The sequence below is a fragment of the Medicago truncatula genome, chromosome 4, assembly GCF_003473485.1.
Source record: "Medicago truncatula cultivar Jemalong A17 chromosome 4, MtrunA17r5.0-ANR, whole genome shotgun sequence".
In the NCBI taxonomy this organism is placed as follows: Eukaryota; Viridiplantae; Streptophyta; class Magnoliopsida; order Fabales; family Fabaceae; genus Medicago; species Medicago truncatula.
Genome location: NC_053045.1, coordinates 11,781,310 through 11,806,030, shown reverse-complemented (window position 1 = coordinate 11,806,030; position 24,721 = coordinate 11,781,310). Strand labels below are relative to the sequence as shown.

The 24,721-nt window shown below is 33.2% G+C and overlaps 4 protein-coding genes across 5 annotated transcripts; 2 read left to right on the top strand and 2 right to left on the bottom strand.

Annotated features, from left to right (window-relative positions):
• Positions 1-336: 336 nt before the first annotated feature.
• LOC112421119 (uncharacterized) lies at positions 337-4,829 on the top strand. The gene is made up of 6 exons (XM_039832621.1): positions 337-598; positions 1,157-2,748; positions 2,862-3,809; positions 3,889-4,107; positions 4,210-4,473; positions 4,563-4,829. Exons 2-6 carry the CDS (start codon positions 1,159-1,161, stop codon positions 4,617-4,619), a joined length of 3,078 nt encoding a protein of 1,025 aa, XP_039688555.1. The 5' UTR covers positions 337-598; positions 1,157-1,158; the 3' UTR covers positions 4,620-4,829.
• Positions 4,830-7,508: 2,679 nt separating this feature from the next.
• On the bottom strand, positions 7,509-8,270 carry LOC11431824 (non-classical arabinogalactan protein 31). The gene has a single exon (XM_003605490.1). The coding sequence runs from the start codon at positions 8,268-8,270 to the stop codon at positions 7,509-7,511; it is 762 nt and encodes a 253-aa protein (XP_003605538.1).
• Positions 8,271-15,379: 7,109 nt separating this feature from the next.
• Positions 15,380-20,042, bottom strand: LOC11432894 (uncharacterized). 2 transcript variants are annotated; one of them, XM_003605489.4, is made up of 5 exons: positions 19,762-20,042; positions 17,053-17,231; positions 16,650-16,719; positions 15,775-15,847; positions 15,380-15,677 (listed from the first exon to the last, which is right to left on the bottom strand). In XM_003605489.4, the coding sequence occupies exons 1-5, from the start codon at positions 19,964-19,966 to the stop codon at positions 15,566-15,568; spliced, it is 639 nt and encodes a 212-aa protein (XP_003605537.1). In that variant the 5' UTR covers positions 19,967-20,042; the 3' UTR covers positions 15,380-15,565. The 2 variants fall into 2 exon arrangements, with proteins under 2 accessions (XP_003605537.1, XP_003605535.1); XM_003605487.4 differs by having other exon boundaries at positions 17,062-17,231; positions 19,762-20,039.
• A 1,314-nt stretch (positions 20,043-21,356) lies between these two features.
• On the top strand, positions 21,357-24,123 carry LOC11424549 (putative FBD-associated F-box protein At3g50710). The gene is made up of 4 exons (XM_003605486.3): positions 21,357-21,910; positions 22,998-23,439; positions 23,540-23,689; positions 23,772-24,123. Exons 1-4 carry the CDS (start codon positions 21,435-21,437, stop codon positions 24,105-24,107), a joined length of 1,404 nt encoding a protein of 467 aa, XP_003605534.1. The 5' UTR covers positions 21,357-21,434; the 3' UTR covers positions 24,108-24,123.
• The last annotated feature ends 598 nt before the right edge of the window (positions 24,124-24,721 follow it).

Below are 24,721 nucleotides of genomic sequence, written 5' to 3'. Positions count from 1 at the left end.
TTTCGATTTTGACAACCTTGGTTAGGTCAAACATTAAAATTTATTTCAATAATGCTTATGGTACGCTGCCTATGCACTTTCGCCCAGTTTTGGCATTGGTCCCTGCGCTTTTTTTTGTTTGGCATTAGTCCCTGTACTTTCTAAAACTTTTGGCTTTAGTCCTTCCGTTAACTTTCCGTTAAAAAAAAGAACAAAACTAACGGTGTGCCACGTGGCCCAATCATGACACGCCACGTGGCACACTAAAAAACAAAATTTTATAATTGAAATAAATTTAAAATAATTAATTTTAATTAGTATTTTAATAAATTAATTTATTAACTAAAATAAGAAGATTAGAAAAGAAAGAAGAAGAAAACACGGGAAAGAGAAGAGAAAGAGGGAAGTAATGGGTTTAGGGTTTCAACTTCAACCCTAACCCTGATTGATTTTAATTCCGACCACCATCCTGTTCTGATTCCGACCACCATCCTCTTCTTTCTCTTCGATTTTGCTCACGATTACGACCACCACCTTCACGATTCCGACCATCACGATTCCGACCACCATCCTCTTCTGATTCCGACCACCACCTTCGAGTTTGCGTTTTCAATTGACGGTTCGTTTTACTCTTCTGATTCTTTTTGTTTATGAAGTTTGTTTGTTTGTTTCTGTTATGAATTTTGTTTGTTTCTATTATTATGGATAATACTATTTTGTTTGTAGTGCTCTTTTGGTCTGTTTTTCTTGCTTGCCGCACCTGTTGTTTGTGTTTCGTTGTAGTGCGCCTGCATGGCCTTCTTGTAAAAGTGAAACTGAAAAGTTGTTGATTTATTTTAAAAGCAACGTGTGTTGATTCTTTCTTTTCTTATTATATGTTTTTTTTTGTACAATCTATTATTATATGTTAACTAAGTCAATTTATGTTCTTTTCTGTAACTTTCCATTTCTTTAATGGCATGTGGGGGACCATATGTATATATTCTCTTTGTGTTGTATGTGGGTATCTGGATTACAATGTGTAGGGTCAATATTTTATTGTTTCTGCTCTCTCCTTTTGTGTGGACATGTGCTTTATTGTGTTTTTTTTCTACAAGTGGTTTTTTTTTATATCGTTTTTGCTACTTTTTTGTATGTTTGGTTCAAACTTCATGCAGTTGTTTATCTATATATGCAGAGATGAGTTTCAATGTTGTTTTCCATCATGGGGGTCAGTTTGTAAGAGATTTGATTGTGTATTATAGGGGTGGTGATGTAACTGTTGTTGAGGGTCTAGACAAGGATAAATGGAGTTATTTTGAAGTAGAGGGTATAATGACAGATAAAAAATATGCTAAGAATAGTTTCAGAATGTGGTGGAAAGTAGAGGAGGAAATTGCTTACAAGAAGTTGAGATTGGATGCTGATGCTATGGATATTGTTGATTATGCGTTAAGTAACAATGTTGATGCTCATATATATCTTGAACATGGTGTTGATAATATGTTTTATGTGGATGCTCCTGTATGTCTTGAATTACAAGCGTTAAATGATGTTGTGGAAAATGTTGATGCTGGTGGATTTGAAGAAATTGAAGGTGATTATGGAGGTGATTCTGAAAATGATTCTTATAGCAGTGAAGATGAAGCCAAAGGAATTCATTTGGATGATAGTGAAGATGAGAGAGCTTTAGGAATGGACGATGGATTTGGTTTAAGCGATGGTGATGATCTAGAGTTTCAACCTTCAAGAATGATGATTGATGAAAATACTTACAATTTGAAAACTCATTCAAATGAAAAAGTGGGGGGAGGTAGTTCAAGTAGTGCACCTGCAATATGTGATGTACCTGATGAATCACTAAATGACAAGTTTGAAATTGAACATGAGTATCTCAATGAAGAACTTGGAAGCAGTGATCCTGATGACTCTGACAACGAGAAGGGACTTAAAGATGACATTTTTAGGATGGAGGAGTTGACCAAGAAATACAAGTTCAATGTTGGGTTGCAATTTAAATCATTGAATGAGTTCAAGGATGCTATTATAGAGTGGAATGTTCTAAATGGGAAGGAGATAAGGTTCAAGAAAAATGACTTGGAAAGGGTTAGAGTGGAGTGCAAGAAGAAGTGTGGTTTTGAGGCTCTTGTAAGTAAAGTGGGAGGCAAGCACACATTCATGATGAAAACATGGAAAGGAGACCACAAATGTTCCTGGCAAACAAAAAATACAAGTGCTACTGCCAAGTGGGTGTCAAAGTCAGTAGCTAACAACATGTTTACGGGTGACCATGTGACGATAAATGACATTGTGGATTTTGTGGGGAAAAATTACTCTGTGAATATCACCTTTTGGAGAGCTTGGAAAGCAAAACAGATGGCTAAGGAAATTGTAGAAGGTAATGCTGCGCGACAATATAGTCTATTGTGGAGGTATTCTGCGGAGCTTAAGAGAGTATGTGCCGGTAACTCGTGCGAGATCAACATGGAGAGACCACATCCAACTTTACAGCCTAGGTTTGGAAGCTTTTATTTTTCATTTGATGGTTGCAAAAAAGGATTTTTGACAGCATGTAGACCTTTTATCGGTGTTGATGGTTGTCATCTAAAGACTAGATATGGAGGACAACTTCTTATTGCAGTTGCAAGAGACCCAAATGATCAATATTTTCCTTTAGCATTTGGAGTGGTCGAGACTGAAACCAAAGAATCATGGAGATGGTTTCTAACATTCTTATTAGAGAATATTGGACAGGATAAAAGATGGGTTTTCATATCTGACCAACAAAAGGTAATTATGTTGTTGTTTGTAATTATGTTGTGTTTATTATTCTGATTCCTATTTGAAGCAGAAAACTCAAAGTTCAAATTTAATGCTTATATATACTTGTGTTTTTATTGTAGGGGTTGATTTCTGTTTTTGAGGAGATGCCTCTAAGATTAGAACATAGGTTATGTCTGAGGCATCTGTATGCCAACTTTAAGAAAAGGTTTGGTGGAGGCACTCTAATAAGCGATCTCATGATGGGGGCAGCTAAGGCAACCTACTTGCAAGCTTGGGAGAAGAAGATGTCAGAGTTGAAAGCGGTCAATCCGAAGGCATGGGAGTGGCTGATGGGTTTTCCCACAAAGTTGTGGTGTAAGCATGCTTTGTCTTTTTATCCTAAGTGTGATGTATTAATGCATAATATTTCAGAGGCATTCAATAGTACTATCTTGGGTGCTAGGGCCAAGCCAATTTTAACTATGTGTGAATGGATTAGGCTTTATTTGATGAATAGGATGGCAACTTTACGGTATAAACTAGGTAGGTACGAAGGTAGGATAATGCCTACACCTATGAAGAGATTAAATAAGGAGATTGAACTTAGTGGAGGATGGTCACCACACTGGTCTACACCAACATCTTTTCAAGTTACTCATCATCTTAATAACAGTGGTTTTATTGTTAACTTAGATAAAATGACTTGCACATGCAACTTTTGGGAGTTAGTAGGCATACCTTGTAGACATGTTGTAGCAGCTATGGGTTTTATAAATCAAAATCCTGAGGACTTTGTTGATCAATATTATTCAAAGGAAGCATATGAACTTTGTTATAGTTTTAGTGTTAGTCCTATTAATGGTCAAGATATGTGGCCTACTATTGAAGTTGAAGACATGCTCCCCCCACAATACAAGAGAGGTCCTGGTAGACCAAAAAAGTTGAGGAGAAGGGAAGCTGATGAAAACCCAAAGACCGGAAAACATAATACTAGGGGTCTTAATAGGTGCACAAATTGTGGCCAGCCTGGTCATAATGCTAGGGGTTGCAAAAGAACAGAAGTAAACCCATCTGCACAGCAAAGAAAGGTAGAGAATCACTTAAATATTTTGTATAATTTTTTTGGTACTTAACTCTCTATAAGCCTAATCATGTTTATTTTGACAGAGAAAACCCAAAAAAAATGCTCATGCAGCGACTACCTCCAATGCACCTGCAAATGCTGCTTCAAATGCAGAAACACCTTCTAATACACCTGTCACTACTGCTTCAAATGCACCTGTTGTGACTGCATCCAGTGCCCAAGTTTCACATGTTACTATTGTGCCTGTTTTGATTGCATCTGGTGCCCAAGTTTCACATGTTACTGTTGCACCCATTAAAAAGGTAAATGTAGCAGATGTTGGTGTTATTTTGTACTTGTTTGCCTTATTAAGTGCCTTATGCATTCCATTTTTTTCTTCTGTTGCACTTGTGTTAACTTGACAGAGTAAAGGCAATAAAACAAAGAAATCTGCCTCTAATATCAATTCTAATGTACGTGCTGTTGATTGTAATCAAAGTGGTGCTGTTGAACTTAATGCACCAATTGACAATCAGTTAAATGACGGCGACGATGATGAAATTGTAGCAGCTGTCGAGGAAGCAGAACGTGCACTTGGCATTAAAACGGTTCATGCAAGCCAACCCACACCATCTTTGAAAATTCAAAGGCAAATTGCCAAACCATTAAGTTGCACTGCACCACAAAAGGTATGTTGCCGCTTATGTTCAAAGGCAAATTGCCAAACCATTAGTCTTGAATCTATGCTAAACCAATAAGTTTTTCAACTCATGTGTAGGGAAAGAAGCGAAAACCTACCGAGCCATCAAGGGTGATCTCAAAAAATGCAAGATGAAGATAAACCTCTCAAAGATAATTGAAGATGAAGATGGAGATCCCAACGAAAATCCAAATGAAGATTATCGGAGGTTTTAGAACCTATTGATGTATTTTGTGAATTTGAGACCTATGTTTAACTCACTATATTTTTTGTGCATTTTGAGAATTAGAGGCTTATGTTGCCAACTTACTATCTATGTGGTGCATTTTGGTTTATTTTGAGATAGAGAGGCATGTGATGCCAAATTACTATCTTTTTGGTGCATTTTGAGAATTATAGGCCTATATTGTCAAAGTGCAATTTAATTTCCATCTTCTTTGTTGATTTTTATCTATTGTTACGGTGTTAATACGATACAATTTCCATTTGCAATGTTATACAATTATTACTTAATTTTTTTTAACAAAGATTTTTTGATTTTATTTTTTTATGATTATTCTCAATAAAAATAATGAACAAAACAATAATTAAAACATAATAATTTCATTGAAAGTATTTTTTTTTAAAAAAAAAGAAAAAAGTTCAAGGACTAATACCAAAGTGCAGGGACTAATATCAAAAAATGCTGAAAGTGCAGGGACTAATGATATTTTTAAGTAAAAGAATAATGAATAAAATAATAATTAAAAATTGATTTTTTTTTGTTTTTTAGTGTGCCACGTGGCATGTCATGATTGGGCCACGTGGCACACCGTTAGTTTTGGTTTTTTTTTTAACGGAAAGTTGACGGAAGGACTAAAGCCAAAAGTTTTAGAAAGTGCAGGGACCAATGCCAAACAAAAAAAAGCGCAGGAACCAATGCCAAAACTGGACGAAAGTGCAGGGACTAAACACACATTTAAGTCTAAAATTTATTTCAATAATACTTATGGTACGCTGCCTATTTTCTCATATGTTAGTATAAACATTTCAATAATTTATAATCTACCCCATATTGATTTATCAAATACATATTATGAATACATCATCTGTTGCCAGTAGTCTATCCACAACCACAATAATCATAGCAGAGTTAATTCTCAATCTTTTGATGTCCAAATCTTGCTATGATCATAATGCATGTGGTGAATTTGATGTGACCTATATCTTTAATATGGTCTTTGGAAAGAAAAAAATTGGAGTTGGGGAATTATGAAGAATGCGTATCATATGATTCTTGGTTGCTTGCGTTGATTTGTCTTTGTATGTAGTAGTGATATTGGTGTATTATATCTTAACTTTAATCACCTCTTATATTGTATGTAGTAGCCATAAGTCTTATAAAACTTATGCAATTATTACAAGAGTATGCAGCTATTTCTGGTCAGCATATCAATCCTTCAAAATCAACTGTGTATTATGGCTCTATCTCTGTAGCTATAATTGATCACATCTCCAACATGATTGGTTTCAATAAGGGTTCCCTTCCTTTCAATTACCTTGGTGTTCCTATTTTTAAAGGGAAACCTAAAAGAATTCATCTTCAGCCTATTGCTGATAAAATTAAATCCAAGCTTAGTGCTTGGAAGGCATCACCTCTTTAACCAAATATCATTTAGAAATAAGAGGTTTTGTCGTAAAATCAATGTCCTTGTCCTCGTAAGCTTAACTCAGTTGATAAAGACAATGTATAATATATATATATATATATATATATATATATATATATGCAAGGTCCGAGGTTCAAACCCCGGACACCACCAAAAAAAATCAATGTCATTAACTAAAGTATAATCATTTCCTAAAAAAAAAAAACTAAAGTATAATCATTTTATATTTGAACAAAGCGGATTCCTATCGATTCCTTATAGTCCCTCCGTTTTAATTTATATGTCATTCTACCAAAATTTATTTGTTTCAAATTATATATCATTTTACAATATCAAAGAATCATTAATGTTTATTTTTTTATATTATGCTCCTTGCTATTTATTACTTGTTTTCTATATCATTAATGAATGATATTTTTGTAGATCAAATCACAATTACTTATTTGGCTACAACATTAACATTTCTTAATCTATGTGAAATTGTAGAATGACAAATATTTGAAATGGAGAAAGTATTTCTTAAGTGTTCAATGTTGATTCTTAGAATGACATGACAGAATAATCATCCTTAGATTATATCAAGAAATTGTTCTGAAATTAATGTTAGCCAATAAGCTTGGCCGAAAATCATGGGGTGTTATGTACTTTTTTTAAAAGGTTAATAAATAAGACTATAATCTAAGGGTGATTATTGTGTCATGTCATTCTTGCATCTTTCTTGATAAAATCATTCTTGATATCTAGCATTTTCCTTCTTAATGTGAACAATATCGATTTTAAGAATTCATTCAACGCCTCATAAAAAAAAAAGACAATTCAATTATTAGCATTAAATTGGATTTTTTATGCAAATAAGGATAAATTTTTAGAACACTAGAAATTGAAACATACATATTATATTGACTGATATTTACATAAATTATTCTAGATGACCATTTGAATAAAATGTATACATTAATATTAAAACGTATAGGTTTCAATTATTTTATTTTTAGTATATTCCATGTGTAGCATCCATAATACAAATGGACATATTATTCACGCAAAAAAGAATACTGGATTAAACAAATTAATCATTTGTAACCAAAAAAAAAAAAAAAAATTAATCATTTCTTTAACAAACTGATTAAACTAAAATGATAAATATCATTTATTAAATACTGAATTCTTACAAGAAGTATCAATTACACATATATAATGTCACTCTTAAATTTCTATTGATAATTCAAGCTTATTTTTTTTATTGATAATTCAAGCTTTTTTTTTGTTTTTTGGTTAAACTTGATTGTTCAGGCTCTCAACACCATATTTTCACGCGAAAGTGAAAACGAAGACTTAAACACTAAAAGGCAGGTGGGTGAGCCGACAAAACACGTTAAACAACCATCAATTTTCTAGAGATGTGATTGAGACGCAATGGCAATGGCGAGTAAGCCAGAGCAAGGGGGTTTGTTGGAATAATCGGTGGCTCGACAGGGGAAAGTGTAACATGGGAAGGAGGCTCAGCAGGGGCAGGCGTGACAAGGGCATGAGGGTCAACTTGGGCAGGAGGCGTAACAAAGGCAGGTGTAATAGGGACAGTAATACCAGGTATAGGCATAACAGGGATATGGACGGAAATTGGATTAGGCACAAAAGGGCCAGGCTTAACAGGAGTAGGCTTAACAGGAGCAGGTTTAATAGAGACAGGAGGCTTGACAGGTGCAGGCGTGACTGGAGCAGGAGGCTTAACAGGTGCAGGCGTAACATGAGTAGGAGGTTTAACAGGGACAGGAGGTTTAACAGGGGTAGGAGGGGTAACAGGGACACGAGACTTAATAGGGGTAGGAGGGGTACGAGGGGCAGGAGGCTTAATAGGCGTAGGAGGGGTAACAGGGATAGGAGGGGTAACAGGGACACGAGGCTTAATAGGGGTAGGAGGGGTACGAGGGGCAGGAGGCTTAATAGGCGTAGGAGGGGTAACAGGGATAGGAGGCTTAAGGGGCTTAACAGGGGCAGGCTTAACAGGGACAGGCTTAACAGGAACCGAAGGCTTAAAAGCATCAAGTTCTTGAAGAGTTGTTTCAAACTCTTCAGCAAATGGAGTGAAAAAGGTTAGTTGGAGTATGAGCATCAACAATGCTAAAAAATTTCCCATTTTTCTATGTAAGACGATGTAACCTTGAAAGAGAGAGAGAGAGAGTGGAAATGATGTTGGTGTTGGGGGATGTTGTGAAAAAGTGATTATGAGGGTTCTTTATTTATAGGAGTTGATGTCCATAATCATTGTAGTTTTCGTTAATGTGTAGTAAACAAATTTTCTTAAATTGAAAAGTATTTCCTTATTTATGCTTTTTAGTTAATGCCCAAATTCATTGTCGAGATGTATTTAAAGGACAAATGAAATTGTTTCTTTATCTAAGCGTTTTAGTGCGCCGTAAGATTTGAAAAGGAATGTTTTTTTTTTTTTACAATTTTGAAAAGGGATTTTTTTTTTTTTTTTTTTGACAAGGAAAAGGGATGTTAAAATGCAAGAAATTAGTATAGCCATTTGTATCGAGCACATACTGAAAATCCGTCTAAGTTTTTTCGGTAAATTTAAAAAACATTATGTAAATTGTTTATTCTTCCTTTATACTAGTTTAACTTTTTTTTTTAAAAAAAAAATAGATAATATTTTAGAAATTATTACCAAGTGATTTTGGGTCATTAGATTAATCCACATATTTATTTAACGCAAAATTCTTCACTATTGTGTGGCTACCGAAAATTATAGAGACACTGCTACAATTTATATTATATTATTATATTAAAAATTTCTGTCAAAAATAATAATATTATTATATTAAAAATATTAAAATTAAATCAATTTTGAAATTTGCAAATGCATACTGTATGAATACTATTTATAGATTTAATTAATGCATACATTAATATAGAAATCATTTTTTTAACCCTTAGGTTCCTATAAGAAAACGGTTTTTATAATCTGGAGTTCAACCGATAGGTAAATAATGTAGGCAAAAAATTATTTTTTACTAACTAATCAAATTATCCGATTCTCGTACCCAATTCGTTTTTTTGTGGAGCTCATTAATACTTGAGATCAGTTACTTGGTTAATATGAAAATCGATTCGGTCATAATAGACTAAAATAAAAAATATATATATGTGAAGTGAGAGGCCCAAAAATGCCGAAATTGTTAGGCCGGATGTCATGACGGGGTTCGAACTCCGGTACCTCCACTTGTGTGTCTATTTCATTTATCTATAAAAAAATAAAAATAAAAATATATATATATGAGGAGGGATATTTTGACTCCAAGAGTAACTCAAAAGAGTTACTCCACATCCCCACCATTAATTTTATCTTAATCTAATGGACTACATTTATGTCTTATTAATAATCATGTGCATCATCATACTTGATCATTCTAACAATATTTAATTTTCCTTTTTCATACTCAATCAACATTTATGTTTTATTAACACAATTTTTTTTGGTCAAGATATTGAGACGATCAGTTATTGTTTTGAAGTATATATATATATATATATATATATCTTCACAAAAAAAAAAGTATATATATATATATATATTTGAAGGAAATATTTTTAAAGATATAAATTGATAAAAAATAATTAATACAAATATATCGATACTTTTTTCTTTAAAAAAAGTAAATATTTTTTAAATTTTTATTTTATCAGTGTATTAAAAAAAGTTATATTTAAATATAAGTGTAATGTTTTGTCCAAAAAAAAAATAAGTGTGATGTTTTTTACCAGCATGAGTTTTTTTTTTTAGGAACGTTAATCGTAGTTTAATATTTTTTTTTTGACAAATCATAGTTTAATATTTGAAATTTGTTAAAAAAAACATTTGATGAAACATAAAAATAATTTCTTGTTACCAATTATTAATTGTGTTAATGAAACATAAATGTTGATTGAAAGCAAAAAAAGAAACCTATTATTATTAAAATGATCAAGAATGGTGAGACACATGATTATTGATAAGACTTAAATGTAATCCATTAGATTAAAATAAAATTAAAGGTGGAGATGTGGAGTAACTCCTTAGAGTTACTCTTGGAGTCAATATATCCCTCCCCTATATATATATGTGTGTGTGTGTGTGAAGTGAGAGGCCCAAAAATTATGCTTTTCCACTTTTGCTTCAATAATTAATTTTTTGAAGGATTCAATAATTAATGTTAATTTGATTTTAATCCCTAAGAAATAAACGGGACGTTTTTCGTCCTCCCAAAATTTTTCATTTCATCTTTAGTCCTTAATGAACATAAGTTTGATACGTCCTTGACATTTTTTTAGCATAATACGGACATAAAGAGGTTTCATAAAGGGTAATAAAATTGGCATTAAGATGAACATAAATTGCCCATTAGAAACTAAAAACAAAAGAGGAAATTTTGAGAGGACAAAATATCCCGTTTTATTTGTTAGTGACGGAAAACTTATTTAACTCAACAAATAAATTAAATGGTATGGTATTCATAAGTCCTAGCTCAACTGTTAAAATGTCGATATTGTTAAGTCGGATGTCATGATCAAGGTTTGCACCCCGTACCTCCACTTATGTGTGTGAGTTTATAATGGCTTTACAATTTCGTCTATCTAAAAATAAAAATTGAATGTTATGGTCATGTTTAAAGCAAGAAGAGAATGAATAGACCGTTTAACGTAAAAACACAATGTTTTTTTGGACGCAAAAATACATAATGATTTGGCAGATGCTACTCACACCCCAAAAAACACAAGTTACACCCCAGACTGACTAATATACCCTTTAACTAAAATAAAAATTTCAAATTAATCTAAAATCCTTTCATCCATCGCTTAATCACTGAAACCTAACGTAAACCTAATTCACTTATTCCTCCTTCCAAACACACACACCGTGTTTTTGAAACTTCCAAACCTAATTCACATATTGGCTAATCCGTAAACTTAATTGACATTAACCTAATTTCACATATTGCGTGCACATAGTCTCTCTGAAATCAACTATCTTGGCTAATCCGTAAACTTAATTTACATTAACCTCTTTAATTGTACATTTGTAAACTAAATTTACACTAACCCTCTTATATATATATATATATATATATATACACACACACACACGTAAACTTAATTTACATTAACCTAAATTGAATATAAGTAAACTGAATTCACACTAACCTCTTATATACATACGTAAACTTAATTTACATTAACCTAAATTAAACATGTAAATTGAATTTACATTAACGTAGAATGAACATACGTAAACTAAATTTACACTAACTTCTCTGTAAACTGAAATTACACTAACCCTCTTATATAAATACGTAAAATTAATTTACATTAACCTAAATTGAACATAAGTAAACTGAATTGACACTAACATCTTATATACACACGTAAACTTAATTTACATTAACCTAAATTAAACATACGTAAATTGAATTTACATTAACGTAGATTGAACATACGTAAACTAAATTTACACTAACCTCTCTGTAAACTGAAATTACACTAACCCTCTTATATAAATATGTAAACTTAATTTACGTTAACCTAAATTAAACATAAGTAAACTGAATTGACACTAACCCCTTATATACACACATAAACTTAATTTACATTAACCTAAATTGAACATAAGTAAACTGAATTTACATTAACCTAAATTGAACATACATAAACTGAATTTACATTAACCTACACTAACCTCTCATATAGATATGTAAACTTAATTTACACTAACCTCTCACTAAGGGAAATCAAATTGCGGTTAACACATGCATATCTCATACCAAAACAAACCATAAACAAATAGAAACTCTTAGAAAATGAAATTTATGAATAGATTACAGATCAATGACAAAGATGTTGATTCAGATCTTGGTTGCACATATATGGTGATTTGTGGATGAAAGGGGGTGAGAATTCAGAATGATCATAAAAGATGGGTTTTTAGAAATTTACATGAACAGGGCAATTTTGGTATAATTGTAAAATTTTAAATAAATTTGAGTGTAACTAGAATTATATGGGTGAGACCAGCAAGAGTCTAATGATTTAAGAAATTTAAACTCTAAACACACATCCTTCTATTTCAGTTTGCATCTTATTTCCATTTGGTCTTTTAAAATTTAACAAACTGCAATTATTATTTGTTTTTTGTTATGAAGAAAATAAAAAATAATGACTAATTTTGCTGCTTTTATTTTTTATGGGGATCATCTTGTTTCAATTTTTTATAGTATGCATGTAAATCTCCCATAGTCACGATTCAAAAATAGGAATAAAAAAAACTGGTTGGAGAAAAATATTAACAAAGAGACTAAATTGTCTCGGATTAATTTTATAAGAGATTAAATAGACTGATATTTTTTTGTCGAAGACTAAATTTGGCCCCTGCACATTTTATCCTTTTCTATACAAAGGGGCTAACAGCCAAAGTGAGTCTTCACTCATTATATATTATATTAAAATTAAAATACTTTTGTATTTTCCCTCAACAAAAAAACAAAACTATTTATAAAGCTAATTAATGCATACATTAATAACCAAGTTGTTTGGGCACCCATGGCAAAGAGCTACTTTCAAGAACGTACCCGTCGAATACCGGGTTCAATTTCCAGGAGGAACAACACATGGCCAGAGCGCATGTCAAGTGTTGAAATTTCTTTACTATATATGGAGGAGAAAATTAGAAATTTAATCGTAGCTTATAAATAAAAAGAACTAAAAAAGAGAGCTTTTTTATTTGAACTCAAAGAGTCTATCTGTCCCGCCTGTCACTTCCCCATTTTTCAGCGAGTTAGGTGGGATGGGTACCATGTTAATGGCGGGTTTGAAATCTCAATCTACCCCACCAAGAAAGGTGGGTTAAACCAGCCAACTGGACACGTACAACCCATCTTGCCATCCCTATTTTTTTATATCTTATTGACAAATATTTGTATTTTATATATAAATATGTAACATATGAAACCCACTTGAGTTGGCTTAGTGTGGATCAAGCTAGTGATGTGGATGACTCACATTTGAGGGGAAGATTGTCAGAAATTAAGTGTGAGTGATTGTGTCTCACATCGACTATAAATGGAGGAAATGTTGGATATATGAGAGAGGGGACACATATACCTCATGTCTTAATGTTTTGGGTGGAGATGTGGTGTCTAAGTGTCTTAACGGTCCTGAACATTTAGCTTATTGTCGCTCCCAGTGCTCCCCAGACTCCCCAACAAACTGGTATCATAGCTCTGGTTAGGCTTGATGGGGGTGCGGGAGTGGGTTCCTAGTGTGGATCAGGCTAGTGATGTGTGTGATTCACTCGAGGGGAGATTGTCAGAAATCAAGTGTGACTGACTATGTCTCACATCAACTAGAAATGGAGGAAACCTTGGATATATAAGAGAGGGGACACGTATACCTGATGCCTTAATGTTTTGGGTGGAGATGTGGTGTCTAAGTCTCTTAGTGGTCCTGAACATTTAGCTTATTGTCGCTCCCAGTGCTCCCTAGACTCCCCAACATACTGGTATCATAGCCCTGGTTGGGCTTGATGGGGGTGCGGGAGTGGGTTCCTAGTGTGGATCAAGATAGTGATGTGTGTGACTCACTCTTGGATTAGGCTTGTTATCGACGCTTAGGTGGGTTCGTGATCTTCAGTTGGATATTGTGGACTTTGAGATTGATTCCAAAACTGTGGTGGATAGTCTATATGGAAGTAAATGAGGCATTTATATTTACATTACAGTCATTAATTATTGTAAACGCCTACTAGCTTCTAATTTAGGGTGCATTTCACCTTAGTTTTTTAAGGTCTAAAAGTTAATTTTAGAATGAAGTTGAAAATCAAAACTTTGAAGTTGAAGTTAAAGTTGTTTGGTATTTGTTGTTTTTTCCAACTTAATTAGTACTTTTAAGTTAAAATCTGGGTGGTAAAATATGTTTAAAAGTGCTTTGAGATTTTATTACAAATTATCATAAATAAAATAAAAGGCATATTTCTATAGCATCGATACATCTTTCAAAATAAGGCCAGTACCTTCTATCATCTTTGATTTTGGACGGAATTTCTGTAAAGTTAAAATCAGGAGGCCTCACAATTTCTTTTGCTAGTAAACATAAAGGCTTAATTGCATGTTTGATCCCTTATGTTTATTTTAGTTTTCAAGTTGGTCCCTTATGTTTTAAAAGTTTCAAGTTGGTCCCTTACGTTTTAAAAGTTTCAAGTTGGTCCAAAACGTTACTCACTTTGGAATAAGTTAGTCCCTTCTGTCACTTAATGTTTATAGATTTGGGTTGACAATATGGGTGATAGAACCTTAACTTATTTAGAAAATCAGTTTAAAACATATTTTTAATGTTTTTGGTTTTATTAAACTCAATATCATGTCGTGAAAGGGACTAACTTATTCTAACGTGAGCAACATCAATTATCAAATTTATTAACTTCACCGAACCTATCAAAACATGCAATATTCACCCAAACTTTATAATAATATTATTTAATATGCTCTTCAAAAAAAAAATTATTTAATATGATATTATTTTTTCACTTCTTTATGTTCAAGAAAATTATTACTGTTTTTTTTTTTTGTTGATGAGCATGATAAGCAAAAAAAAAAAGGGTGTTAAACTGTCAAAAAAAAAAAAAAAACTTACTGAACATAATTATCTACTTGTCTTATTTCTTGTAGTGATTTTGACACACAAAAATGGTTGTCATTATGGCCACCATATCACCAAATGAAGAATTCAAAGCCTAGCACACAATCAATGCAGGGAAAAAATTATTAAAAATTAAGTAGATGGAAGGTCTGTTAAATGTGTTAATCACTTTAACAAAAGTTGTCTTGTGAAAAAGTTATTTTTCTTTGCCAAATATTTTTAGAGAAAATAAAGCAAAAGAAAAAGGGTGTTAAACTGCAATATAACCTTTTTTCTTGTGCTTATTTTTCCTCTCAAGCCATATCCATTCACAAATGTAAAAAGATATAGTGGGTTATGGAAAAATGATCACTACCCTCAGCCATCTCAAAGTCCCTCTTCCTCTTTTGTGTTGTTGACTGTTGTCAATCAACAACATATAGTAGCGTTTAGTTCACCTCACACACATTTACATGTACTACTCTGTCCTACAAATTATGTGTGCAAAGTTTCTTGCTCCTACTTGTTCTCAGACGTTCACACTGCCAACCCGCAGGGTTTATAGAACATACAAATGAACATTTAAATGAAAAAGAATCATTATAAATTTTGGGATGGTCATATAATTTTATGATTATTATTATGATTGTTCAGAAAATATACATTTAAAGCACTAGAAACTAGTTAGTGCCAAAAACTGACAAAATACAAACAATAAATTAACAAAATAGCATATGTGTAAAATTTAAATTATTTCTTGCAAAGAAATTGCAATGGCCAGCTTTACTTGGGTCTCCGATATAGAATGTCATCTAGGGACTCTTTTATACGGTTACCGACTTTGTTCAAGTTTTTTACAACACCGTATGCCACTAGGGTAGCATTTTTTTGAAACCTGCACATTTAGAACATTCAAGTGTTAGAATTAGTAGCTTCACTACAATGTGTTAATAAAAGGCACACAATTACTCCAACTGAAAACTTCTGCTTGCCTGTTTAAGAATTCTTCTGCTGAAGTAATTGGAGGTTTACTCATACGTGGTTGAGCGGCTGGATGTTCACGGTCTGCACAGACAATGTCCAAAAACACAACAAATCAAACCACTTAAAGAAAGAAGTACAAATCCAAAATAGAAGAAAAGAAGAATCCGATCCAATCATCCATGCATGATCCTTAATTTAATGTGAGTGAGTTTACTGTTGGCTTATTTCATGTGAAATAGATCATTGCAATTATTTAGGAAGACATGCATAGCAGCAGCACAGATACAGAAGAAAGAATTATACTACAGTTATAAATAGGATAGTGTTGTGTTCGCGGTAAGCCGGTAATATATTCCTGATGACATCAACTGCCGCATTACAAGTGTGGAAAAGTCTACTGATATAGGCAGAGAAAATTGCTTCAAAAGCAAGTGTTATGGAAAATCTTTGATACAAAATTACCAAAAACAAATAATTAAATCAAGAGAAATTCTTAAGGTTGAAAACTAACCGATGCTCATTTGGACAAAAAAATAATTTATATTTTTTTTAAGAAAATATAGGTACTTATTGGCAATTCCTTGCTATGTTGATATTAAACATTATCTAAGCCGTTTAGCACACACAATAAAGAACAAGTTGAGAATGTTAAAAAAACATTCAACATATAAGATGCACTACTGCTTCTGTGACTACCAATGCACAATTCTCAACTTAACACATTCACATGTTGGGAAAAGTTACCGCAGGATAGTCATCCAAATATGCCTAGGTTTTTAAATCAACTACCCTGATTCTTTTACTAAGTTAATGAGTAGTGATTGAAAAAGAAGGAAATGACATAAGGGACTATAAACGAAAGAAAAAACGAGAAATTTAATACCGTTAGTTTGACGAGCATGAGCAGGAACTTGGCCAACAGGTGAAGTAGAAGGATTCACCTCCGAGACTACCTGAAACATGTGCAATACTGTCAGAAACTTGGCCCAAATTTTGATGCAGTACATTTAATTTATTACTTTTGCAAAAACCTCCCCTCACCCTCCATTGAATTTATTACTTTTGCAAAACCTCCCCTCACCCGCCATATTATAATTTTATTTTATCCGCCTTAGCCTCAAAATATTTACCCGCATAAAAAATTGATGCTTGCTCCAGATACATAAATCAATAAAGTTCACAAAATATGTCCTAACTCCCAATCAAACCCTTAAAACAAGATAAACTTGTTTTTTTTTCATAAGCATAAACTACAAAGGGAAGGAGACTGAGATATAAGCATAAACCCTTGAAACCTCAAGTCCAACGCAAAAGGGCAACTTTGCTGTTTTGTCCTGTGAGTCAGGTGAAGAATCTTTGTTGTCTAAGTAGATAGAGTACCCAATACAAGCATACTTGAAATTTGCAAGTTTGCGGCCCTCTTTAGAAGCTTCCAACTCACTTTCTCCCACGACATATGGGGGAACTGGTTATAAGAATAAGAACATAAATATCAAAATTCAAAACTTTAAAGGCATATAATGAAACAAGCAAACAAACAATGACTAAATTCTCATAAATAAAGCAAATCATAGAACAAAAACCAATAAAAAAGAAACAAAAATTTTAGTAAGCAATATCTGTTATGAAAAATAATGTGATATTAATAAAATAGAAATGTAATCTGGATGATCACCATGAGGACAAGAATGGATGTAATAAGTGGGTGACTAAAATTAACAAATTGAAAAGTAAACTAAAATCAAACATAGTTAAGATACAAGGTAAAAAAAACATAAAAAAAAAAACAAGTATCTGTATTGCGATGACAAACTACTATGCATCCGATATCCAAACTTCAAAACAATAACTTTCAAGATTTTTTGTTTTGAAACAGCAAAAATTTTATTCAAGCAAAGCCTGCACAAGGCGCACAAGCTAGCTAAAGGGAAAAAAGACGCAATACAACACGGGCTCCGTATGTAGGCGGAACACCCGAAGGGAGTGCAAGGAACAAGACACCAATACCAAAGACCAAATTTCCTGTCTAAGTGCTGTTACTGCGTATGTTAGCTTTGCGAAAAAGTTGTTAATCACAAGGGACAACAAATTTTCTTAAAAAACATATTGAAGAAAGAAAAACCACCCCATCACCAGTAAATCTTTCTAGACTAATAATTTGAATTATTCCAAAAGCATTTTCAGTCTGTTTGGCATGAGGAATTTTAAAAGAAGAATGAAGTACTTCATAAATGAAATTCATTGTTTGGAGAGTTGTAACATAACACGAAATTGGGAATTGATTCAGTGTTGTCGATAGCAGAAGGCCAAAAATCTAACATATAAATATACCATTACAGCATATGGCGCAGCCATGGCGGGAATCCCTTCACAAATTGCCTATGGCAGTTGTCGAAAAATCCACCACGCCATGGACGCCATTTAACAACACAGAATTATAAGTTGCATCTCTTTACTTAGATCCCAATTTTGTTTCAAAATATTTACAAAGATTGTTAAAATATTAACAAGGTTTTGGCAAGAAAAATTTTAAACAAAAATTTGTTTGGCATACACTTACAGAGACCAACATCATACATCAAGTGTAAATAATTTCAGACTAACAATGTTGGATTGTTTCTGTAAAATTGATTATGAATAAAAGTGAGATGAATGTAAAATGATTTGTTTGGATGTATTTGTGTAAAAGTGAATTTGACGATAAATTTAATGCTAAAATCAAGTGTAGAAGCCAAAAGCTACAAAAATTCTAGCTTCAAGTAGAATCAATTCCACAAGCAAAACCAAATCTTCATTAAATCATCCAAACATGATAAATCAATTCTACAACTTCTAGAATCAATTTTGACTCTCCAAAATTGAAACCAAACATATGCTAAAACAAAAATGAATAACTTTGCAAGTGAAATTCATTGTTTGGAGATTATAACATGGGATTGGGAATTGATTTTATTTGGAAATCCATCTAAGTGATTTATGCATTAGACATCCTTTCAACTTTGACTAGATTTATTTTTATTGAAATTTTAATTATTTAAAATGGACTATTTTACCATAGTTTTGTCAATTTTACCAATTGTTCCTCTCATAAGTTTCCCTTTTATTTTTCACATTTTGCTCAATCTCACGCTTCTTCCAAAATTTCAACCTCTTTTTATCTTCAGATAGTCTCACTCATTCCATTTCCCAGCCCCCTTCTTAAACAACAGTATTCTTGATGATTCTCACAACGGAAAGGATTGCTATGAGAGCGACTACCCTGGTACTCATTTTTAAATGATTTCAAATACAAGCTAACAAACTATCAATGATTCACCAAACTTATAATCCAGAAAGATTAAGGTTCAACTGAAAGCAACCACCCCACTTTCCACAAACTCAACACAAGGGATGCAGTCTTATCTTAAAATGAGGGCAAGGTAGTATGCAGTCTGCTATGTAGCATTAACACTTTATATGTGCAGTGTCCGACACCATTATACGTGGTTACATTCAATCGCTTCCATTTTCTCAAATCACTACAGGTTCTAGGTGTCAGTGTCGTGTCTGGTGTTATAGGCTGCATTTATATCTTGTTTAGTAACAAAATAACACATGCCAAAATGACATAACATAAGAAATAATAAGCTACATAGAGACCAAAGAATAATATGTGAAATGTAAGGCTATTTGAAACATTCAATATTTCTTAGTAAAAAGATCAATCCAAAAGTATGTACCAAAAAAATCATTGAAACACCTAGATTTTTCAGCATCCTAACATGTTCAAATTCTCAAATACAAACTCACGCTCTTCAATTCCATTTACATCACCCCAAATTGATTTTTCTATCAACTTTAGAGTCCCTCAAAGGACAAAAAAATAGAAAGAAACTAAAATACACAAATTTTCAAGCTATTTCACGCATAAACAATTTCACATGAAAATCAAATTCCAAAACAAAAAAAAAAACAGAAACAGAGAGAGAGAGAGAGAGAGAGAGAGAGAGAGATACCTTCCTGAAGCGTTCTTGACAAACCATAACAAGTTGGATTTTTAGATTTGGATTTAAGAACAGAAGAGTAATAAGCGCATCCCTTACACGATTTTCCTTTCACTGTTCTAGGACGATTAGGGTTAGGGTTAGGATTTGAATCTGGAATTGAATTGGGATTTTGTTCAGATGGTGGAGCTTGTTTTTGATCTCTTGGTTCCTCCATGAGTTTCGATTTCTTCTTCTTCGACAATCACACACAAAACGCAACAATGAGGGAAATTACACTAATCACATTACAATGTGATTTGGGTTTGGGCTTTTCATTTGTTCAATTCTATTTGGATAGTCCCTTTTTACTCATACACGCTCCTCTCCTCTTTTTTTTTTTTTTTTTTTTTAAACTTTTCTTTTACAATATAGCATTTGACCCTTTTTTTTTAGTGTGGCCGGGGTTTGAACCTCGGACCTTACATATGTTATGCATAATCCATATCAACTGAGTTAAACTCATGAGAACGCATTTGACCCTTTTACTGGTTAATAAAAGTTTGTCTTTTTGACAAAAAAGGGATGAAAAACTTTTTCCTCCTTCTCCTTCCCCTTCCATTTTCTTGCACCACAAATTTATTATTGGGTGTCTAACATTTTGTTATAATAAGCATTATGTTAATATAAATGTATTATAAATTATTGATTAAATAATAAAACGTGTTTAATTTTTGACAATTTGTATCATGTTTTCGTAAATTTATGCTCATTTTAATAATTTATGTCATTGTTTTTCCCTATAAAAAAAAAATCATGTCATTGTTTTGAAAAAATTGTTTAAACACAAATTTTATAATATGAAATATACCAAAGTTGAGTTTTGATTATATAATACAGACAAAAGTATTTTGTGAATTTTGAAGGTCGAATGAAAAGTGAGGAGGGTAAAAAAATAATCTATATAAAAAGTAAAGAATATTCTTCATTAAGATTTTGTCTAAGCAGTTGGAAGGTTGAATTGAGAAAATAAGAGTTTTAGGTTTTCACATATATCAAGTTTTTTCGTTTGTATGTTTTTGTGATTTCGTCGTCTAAGTGCGGTGTTGTGTTGTTCGTCGTCTTGTGCAACGTTTGATTTCGCGTCTTGTCGCGGTGTTCATTCATTTTCTATTGAAAGATCAGCAGTCGATTACAAATTCAAACAATGATTTGGGCGTCAACGATGTGAATTTCGGTGACTTATGTTTTATCATATTATTCGTAGGCATTTTGGCGTTTTATGTTATTAACTTGGGTGTTGTGAGTTTGTTCGCAGATTCATCCTTTACGTTTTTGCCCTGTTCGCAGATTCGTAGGTATTTTGTAAAAAAAAAAAAAAGAGTTTTAGACTAACAAAGTTGGACATAAGAAATGCATGGTCGGTGCGAACAAGATTTACACTAACATAGTTTTACACTAAAAATCAATTGAAATAGAGTAATTGGCCTTACAAATCAAGCCTACATGATGATTCATTCATATTGCATGACAGTGCAATCATGTTTTACACCGTCAGTGCATAACCGTTGAACTCATATAAAAAAAAAACATTGATTTAGACCGTAAGAAGTTCCCTCTTTGTTTTCTCTTCAAATATCAAACACACACTCTTTGTTTTCTCTCTTTGGTTTAAAGAAAAAGAACGTTCAAGAAACGAAACAACCATGGCGGAAGAAGAAAACAATGGCGGAGAAAACGATAACATTGACAGACTAAGCAATCTACCAGACTCTGTACTCTGCCACATCTTCTCCTTCCTCCCAACCAAAACCACCATCCAAACAACCCCTCTCATCTCCCACCGTTATCGCAACCTCTGGAAAACTCTCCAAACCTTCGATTTCGACGACGAGTATGAATTCAACGGCAAAACCGAATCTGAGAACACCGAGCATTTCATGTTCTTCTCCATCTTCGTTAACGCCGTCCTCGCTCAACGTGAGTCTCGACGCATACGTAAGTTCCGTCTTTCTTGCTGTCATTTCCATGAAGACGTGTTCTACACGTCCTCCATTGATACGTGGGTACGTACCGCCATTGGACCATACCTTGAAGAATTTTATATCAGTTTATGTAATTACGATGATGGCTTCAACCTCCCTCTCACACTCCTCTCTTGCTCTAACCTCGTCTTTCTCCGGTAAAGATTCTTTCCCTTATTGTTTTTTAGGGTTATGTAAAATATTCTTTTTTCGAGTAATAGTTATTTTGGACCTCGAATGTGTAATTGAATCTGTAACGAGTAATCGTAATAGTCTCGAAATGCAAAAATAGTCCCTGTGCACTGTCAAAAGAGTCTCTGAACTTAAATTGTTCTGATAATATGTTAATATTTTCGTATCAGTCTTTCAATATACTTACTAACTTATGGTCATATTAAACCTATAAATACTTACCCCGGTTTGAAATGGACTTATTTTGAGCTTATGAAAAATAGCTTATGCAAATAAATAAACTTTTATAATAATTCTTAAGTTCTCACTAACGAAAACTTTATCTTCATTCATAAACTACCTTAAGAAGCTCATGAATAATAAATAAAAGCTTAATTACTTGCATAAGCTGTTTTGCATAAGCTCAATCCAAACGGGCCCTTATTGTCATATCAATCTTATTGTCACAATTAGGGACTCTTTTGAAATTTTGATACATTGAGGAATTACTGTGGCCTCGTTACACATTCAGGGACTAAAATGACTATTACCCGTTCATTTTTCATATTCATTGAACATCCAACATATTTAATTTATAATATAGACCAAATACATGTAAGTATCAGATGGAACAATACATGACAAAACAGTGCACGACTAAATAGAATTGCGCCGGAGAGACATAACTTTTAATGTTGAAAAATGAAAATGGTATTTTAGTATTTTTGATAGTCTATATTGTGACAACAAGTTGTCCCAAGTTTAGTGAGAGACAAGAATTCCTGTTTTTATCGAGTCTGGTCTCATGACATAAAACAGGGTACCAAAAATGTTGTCAAGTTTGGTCCCTCTTTTTTTGCAAATCAAACACACCTTTTGTGTTGCAATGATGATGACATAACATTCTTGTAATGTAATGTAATGCCTTAATGTTTGGGTTGCAATGATGATAACATAACATTCATGTAATGTGCTTGTTCAAACGAAACATTTACGTAATGTACCTTAGTTTTTGTGGTTCCATTTTGTTGCAATGATGATGACATAACATTCATATGATGTAATGTACCTCAGTCTTTGCGGTTTCATTTTGTTCCAATTGAAAGACTCTTCGGAGGTTTGCTTACCGTCATTGAAAGGGCTGCAATTACTAGTGGGCGATGGATCGGATGCAAATTCTGTGAATATCCTTCTCTCTGGCTGCCCCATTCTCGAAGATCTGGAACTTTCCTTTTGTCACTTCTCTTTCGCCAAGCTTCGGGTGCAAACTTCCTTATTGAAGAGGTTGGCAATCACTTTTGCGTATGAGGCTGGAGGTTGCGTTGAGATAGACGCGCCGGGTCTTAAATACCTAAGCTTGTCTAATGGCACTGCTTTTGGGAACCTGCACAACGTGAAAGAAGCATATCTTGCTGAGTTTTCCACTCCTGAAAGTGAATCTGTTTTCCGTTTACTCAATCTCCTCCAAGCTCTCTCTGGAATTAAACATCTAATGCTGGATCATTACATAACAGAGGTGACCGAAAAGTTTTCTATATTTATATGTTTTAATTGTTATATATATATACTGTTTACTAATATTACATAATCACTTGCTGTTGTGTGTGTACAAGCAGAGGCTATTAGATGCCCCTTTTTTAGATTTTCCAGAATTTTGCTATCTGCTGCATCTAGATATTGGTCTTCCCTCTTTCAACATGGTTATTGTGTTCAACATGCTTCAGAAATGTCCCATGCTACAAACTCTCATAATTCTCCAATGCAAGGTTTGTCCAGTTCAACTAAAGCTTTGGTTCATGCTGTCCTTTAAGTTTGGTTCTAATGTGAGCTGTCCCTTGTTTCCAACAGGAACCAGAACCAGTCATTGATGATTCATTTTCATATGGATGGGTGGCGAAGCTTAAAACTGTTGCTAAGTGTCTCAAATCACCTTTATATGGATGGCTGGTTAAGCCTAATAGTGTTCCCACGTGTCTTGCATCGCACTTGACCTTTATTCACTATAAAGCTTTTCAAGGAAATAGACACGAGCTGGAATTTATTCGCTATGTTTTGCAAAATGGACTTCTTTTGAAGATGATGGTTATCAATGGAATTTATCTGCTGGACCGACCGGAGGAGTGGGTGGAATTCATTTCTAATATGCCAAGAGGATCTGCCATGTGCCAATTTCAATTTCACTGAAATGTATCACGAAAAGGTGTGAACTATTACCTGTCCCTTCTTTATGCATGCATTTTGTGGTGGAATACCATAAATCAATACCCCCAAGACTATTTAGTTTCTTTGATCTAATTATTTTCTCATAACTAAATCTGAGGAAAGAAGCCTACAAATACAATCAGGCTTGGGGGCAGAAGCTGTATAGTTTTTGTAGGCAGTTTATATAATTATTAGCAAGAGTGTTGCTATTTATCTCGAAAAAAACACATTGTGAAGGTACAATGAATGGAAGATAAGCGTTAGATTTTGAATTGTTAGAATGCGTAGGGTAGAGGAAATGAAAAACTCAAGCTGCAGTTACACTTAATCCCATCGTGATGTTGTCATGAGAAAAGTTTTCGCGACACATAGCATTTTCCTGTTAGTAATTGTGGTATGTGCAGTAACTCCTATGTAACTATTGTAGGAAGTTAGAATATGAGTAGTTGATAGCAAAATGAAGGCATTATTTGATGGGAAGGCAGTTCAAATGGGATTTTAAATTGACGAGAACGGATTTCAAAATTAAATACAAGCCTAGGTGTGACAGTAAAGCTGATGATGATGCACTAGCTAGAAGGATGACTTACACAACC

Coding starts and splice junctions, on each gene's coding strand:
- LOC11431824 (XM_003605490.1), bottom strand. CDS start 8,270: ATGGGAAATTTTTTAGCATTGTTGATGCTCATACTCCAACTAACCTTT.
- LOC11424549 (XM_003605486.3), top strand. CDS start 21,435: ATGGCGGAAGAAGAAAACAATGGCGGAGAAAACGATAACATTGACAGA. Junction 23,440..23,539: donor TGGATCATTACATAACAGAG/GTGACCGAAAAG, acceptor GTGTACAAGCAG/AGGCTATTAGATGCCCCTTT. Junction 23,690..23,771: donor TCATAATTCTCCAATGCAAG/GTTTGTCCAGTT, acceptor TGTTTCCAACAG/GAACCAGAACCAGTCATTGA.
- LOC11432894 (XM_003605489.4), bottom strand. CDS start 19,966: ATGGAGGAACCAAGAGATCAAAAACAAGCTCCACCATCTGAACAAAAT. Junction 16,720..17,052: donor TTGGACTTGAGGTTTCAAGG/GTTTATGCTTAT, acceptor CACATGTTTCAG/GTAGTCTCGGAGGTGAATCC. Junction 15,678..15,774: donor GCAGAAGAATTCTTAAACAG/GCAAGCAGAAGT, acceptor CTAAATGTGCAG/GTTTCAAAAAAATGCTACCC.
- LOC112421119 (XM_039832621.1), top strand. CDS start 1,159: ATGAGTTTCAATGTTGTTTTCCATCATGGGGGTCAGTTTGTAAGAGAT. Junction 4,108..4,209: donor CTGTTGCACCCATTAAAAAG/GTAAATGTAGCA, acceptor TTAACTTGACAG/AGTAAAGGCAATAAAACAAA. Junction 4,474..4,562: donor GTTGCACTGCACCACAAAAG/GTATGTTGCCGC, acceptor ACTCATGTGTAG/GGAAAGAAGCGAAAACCTAC.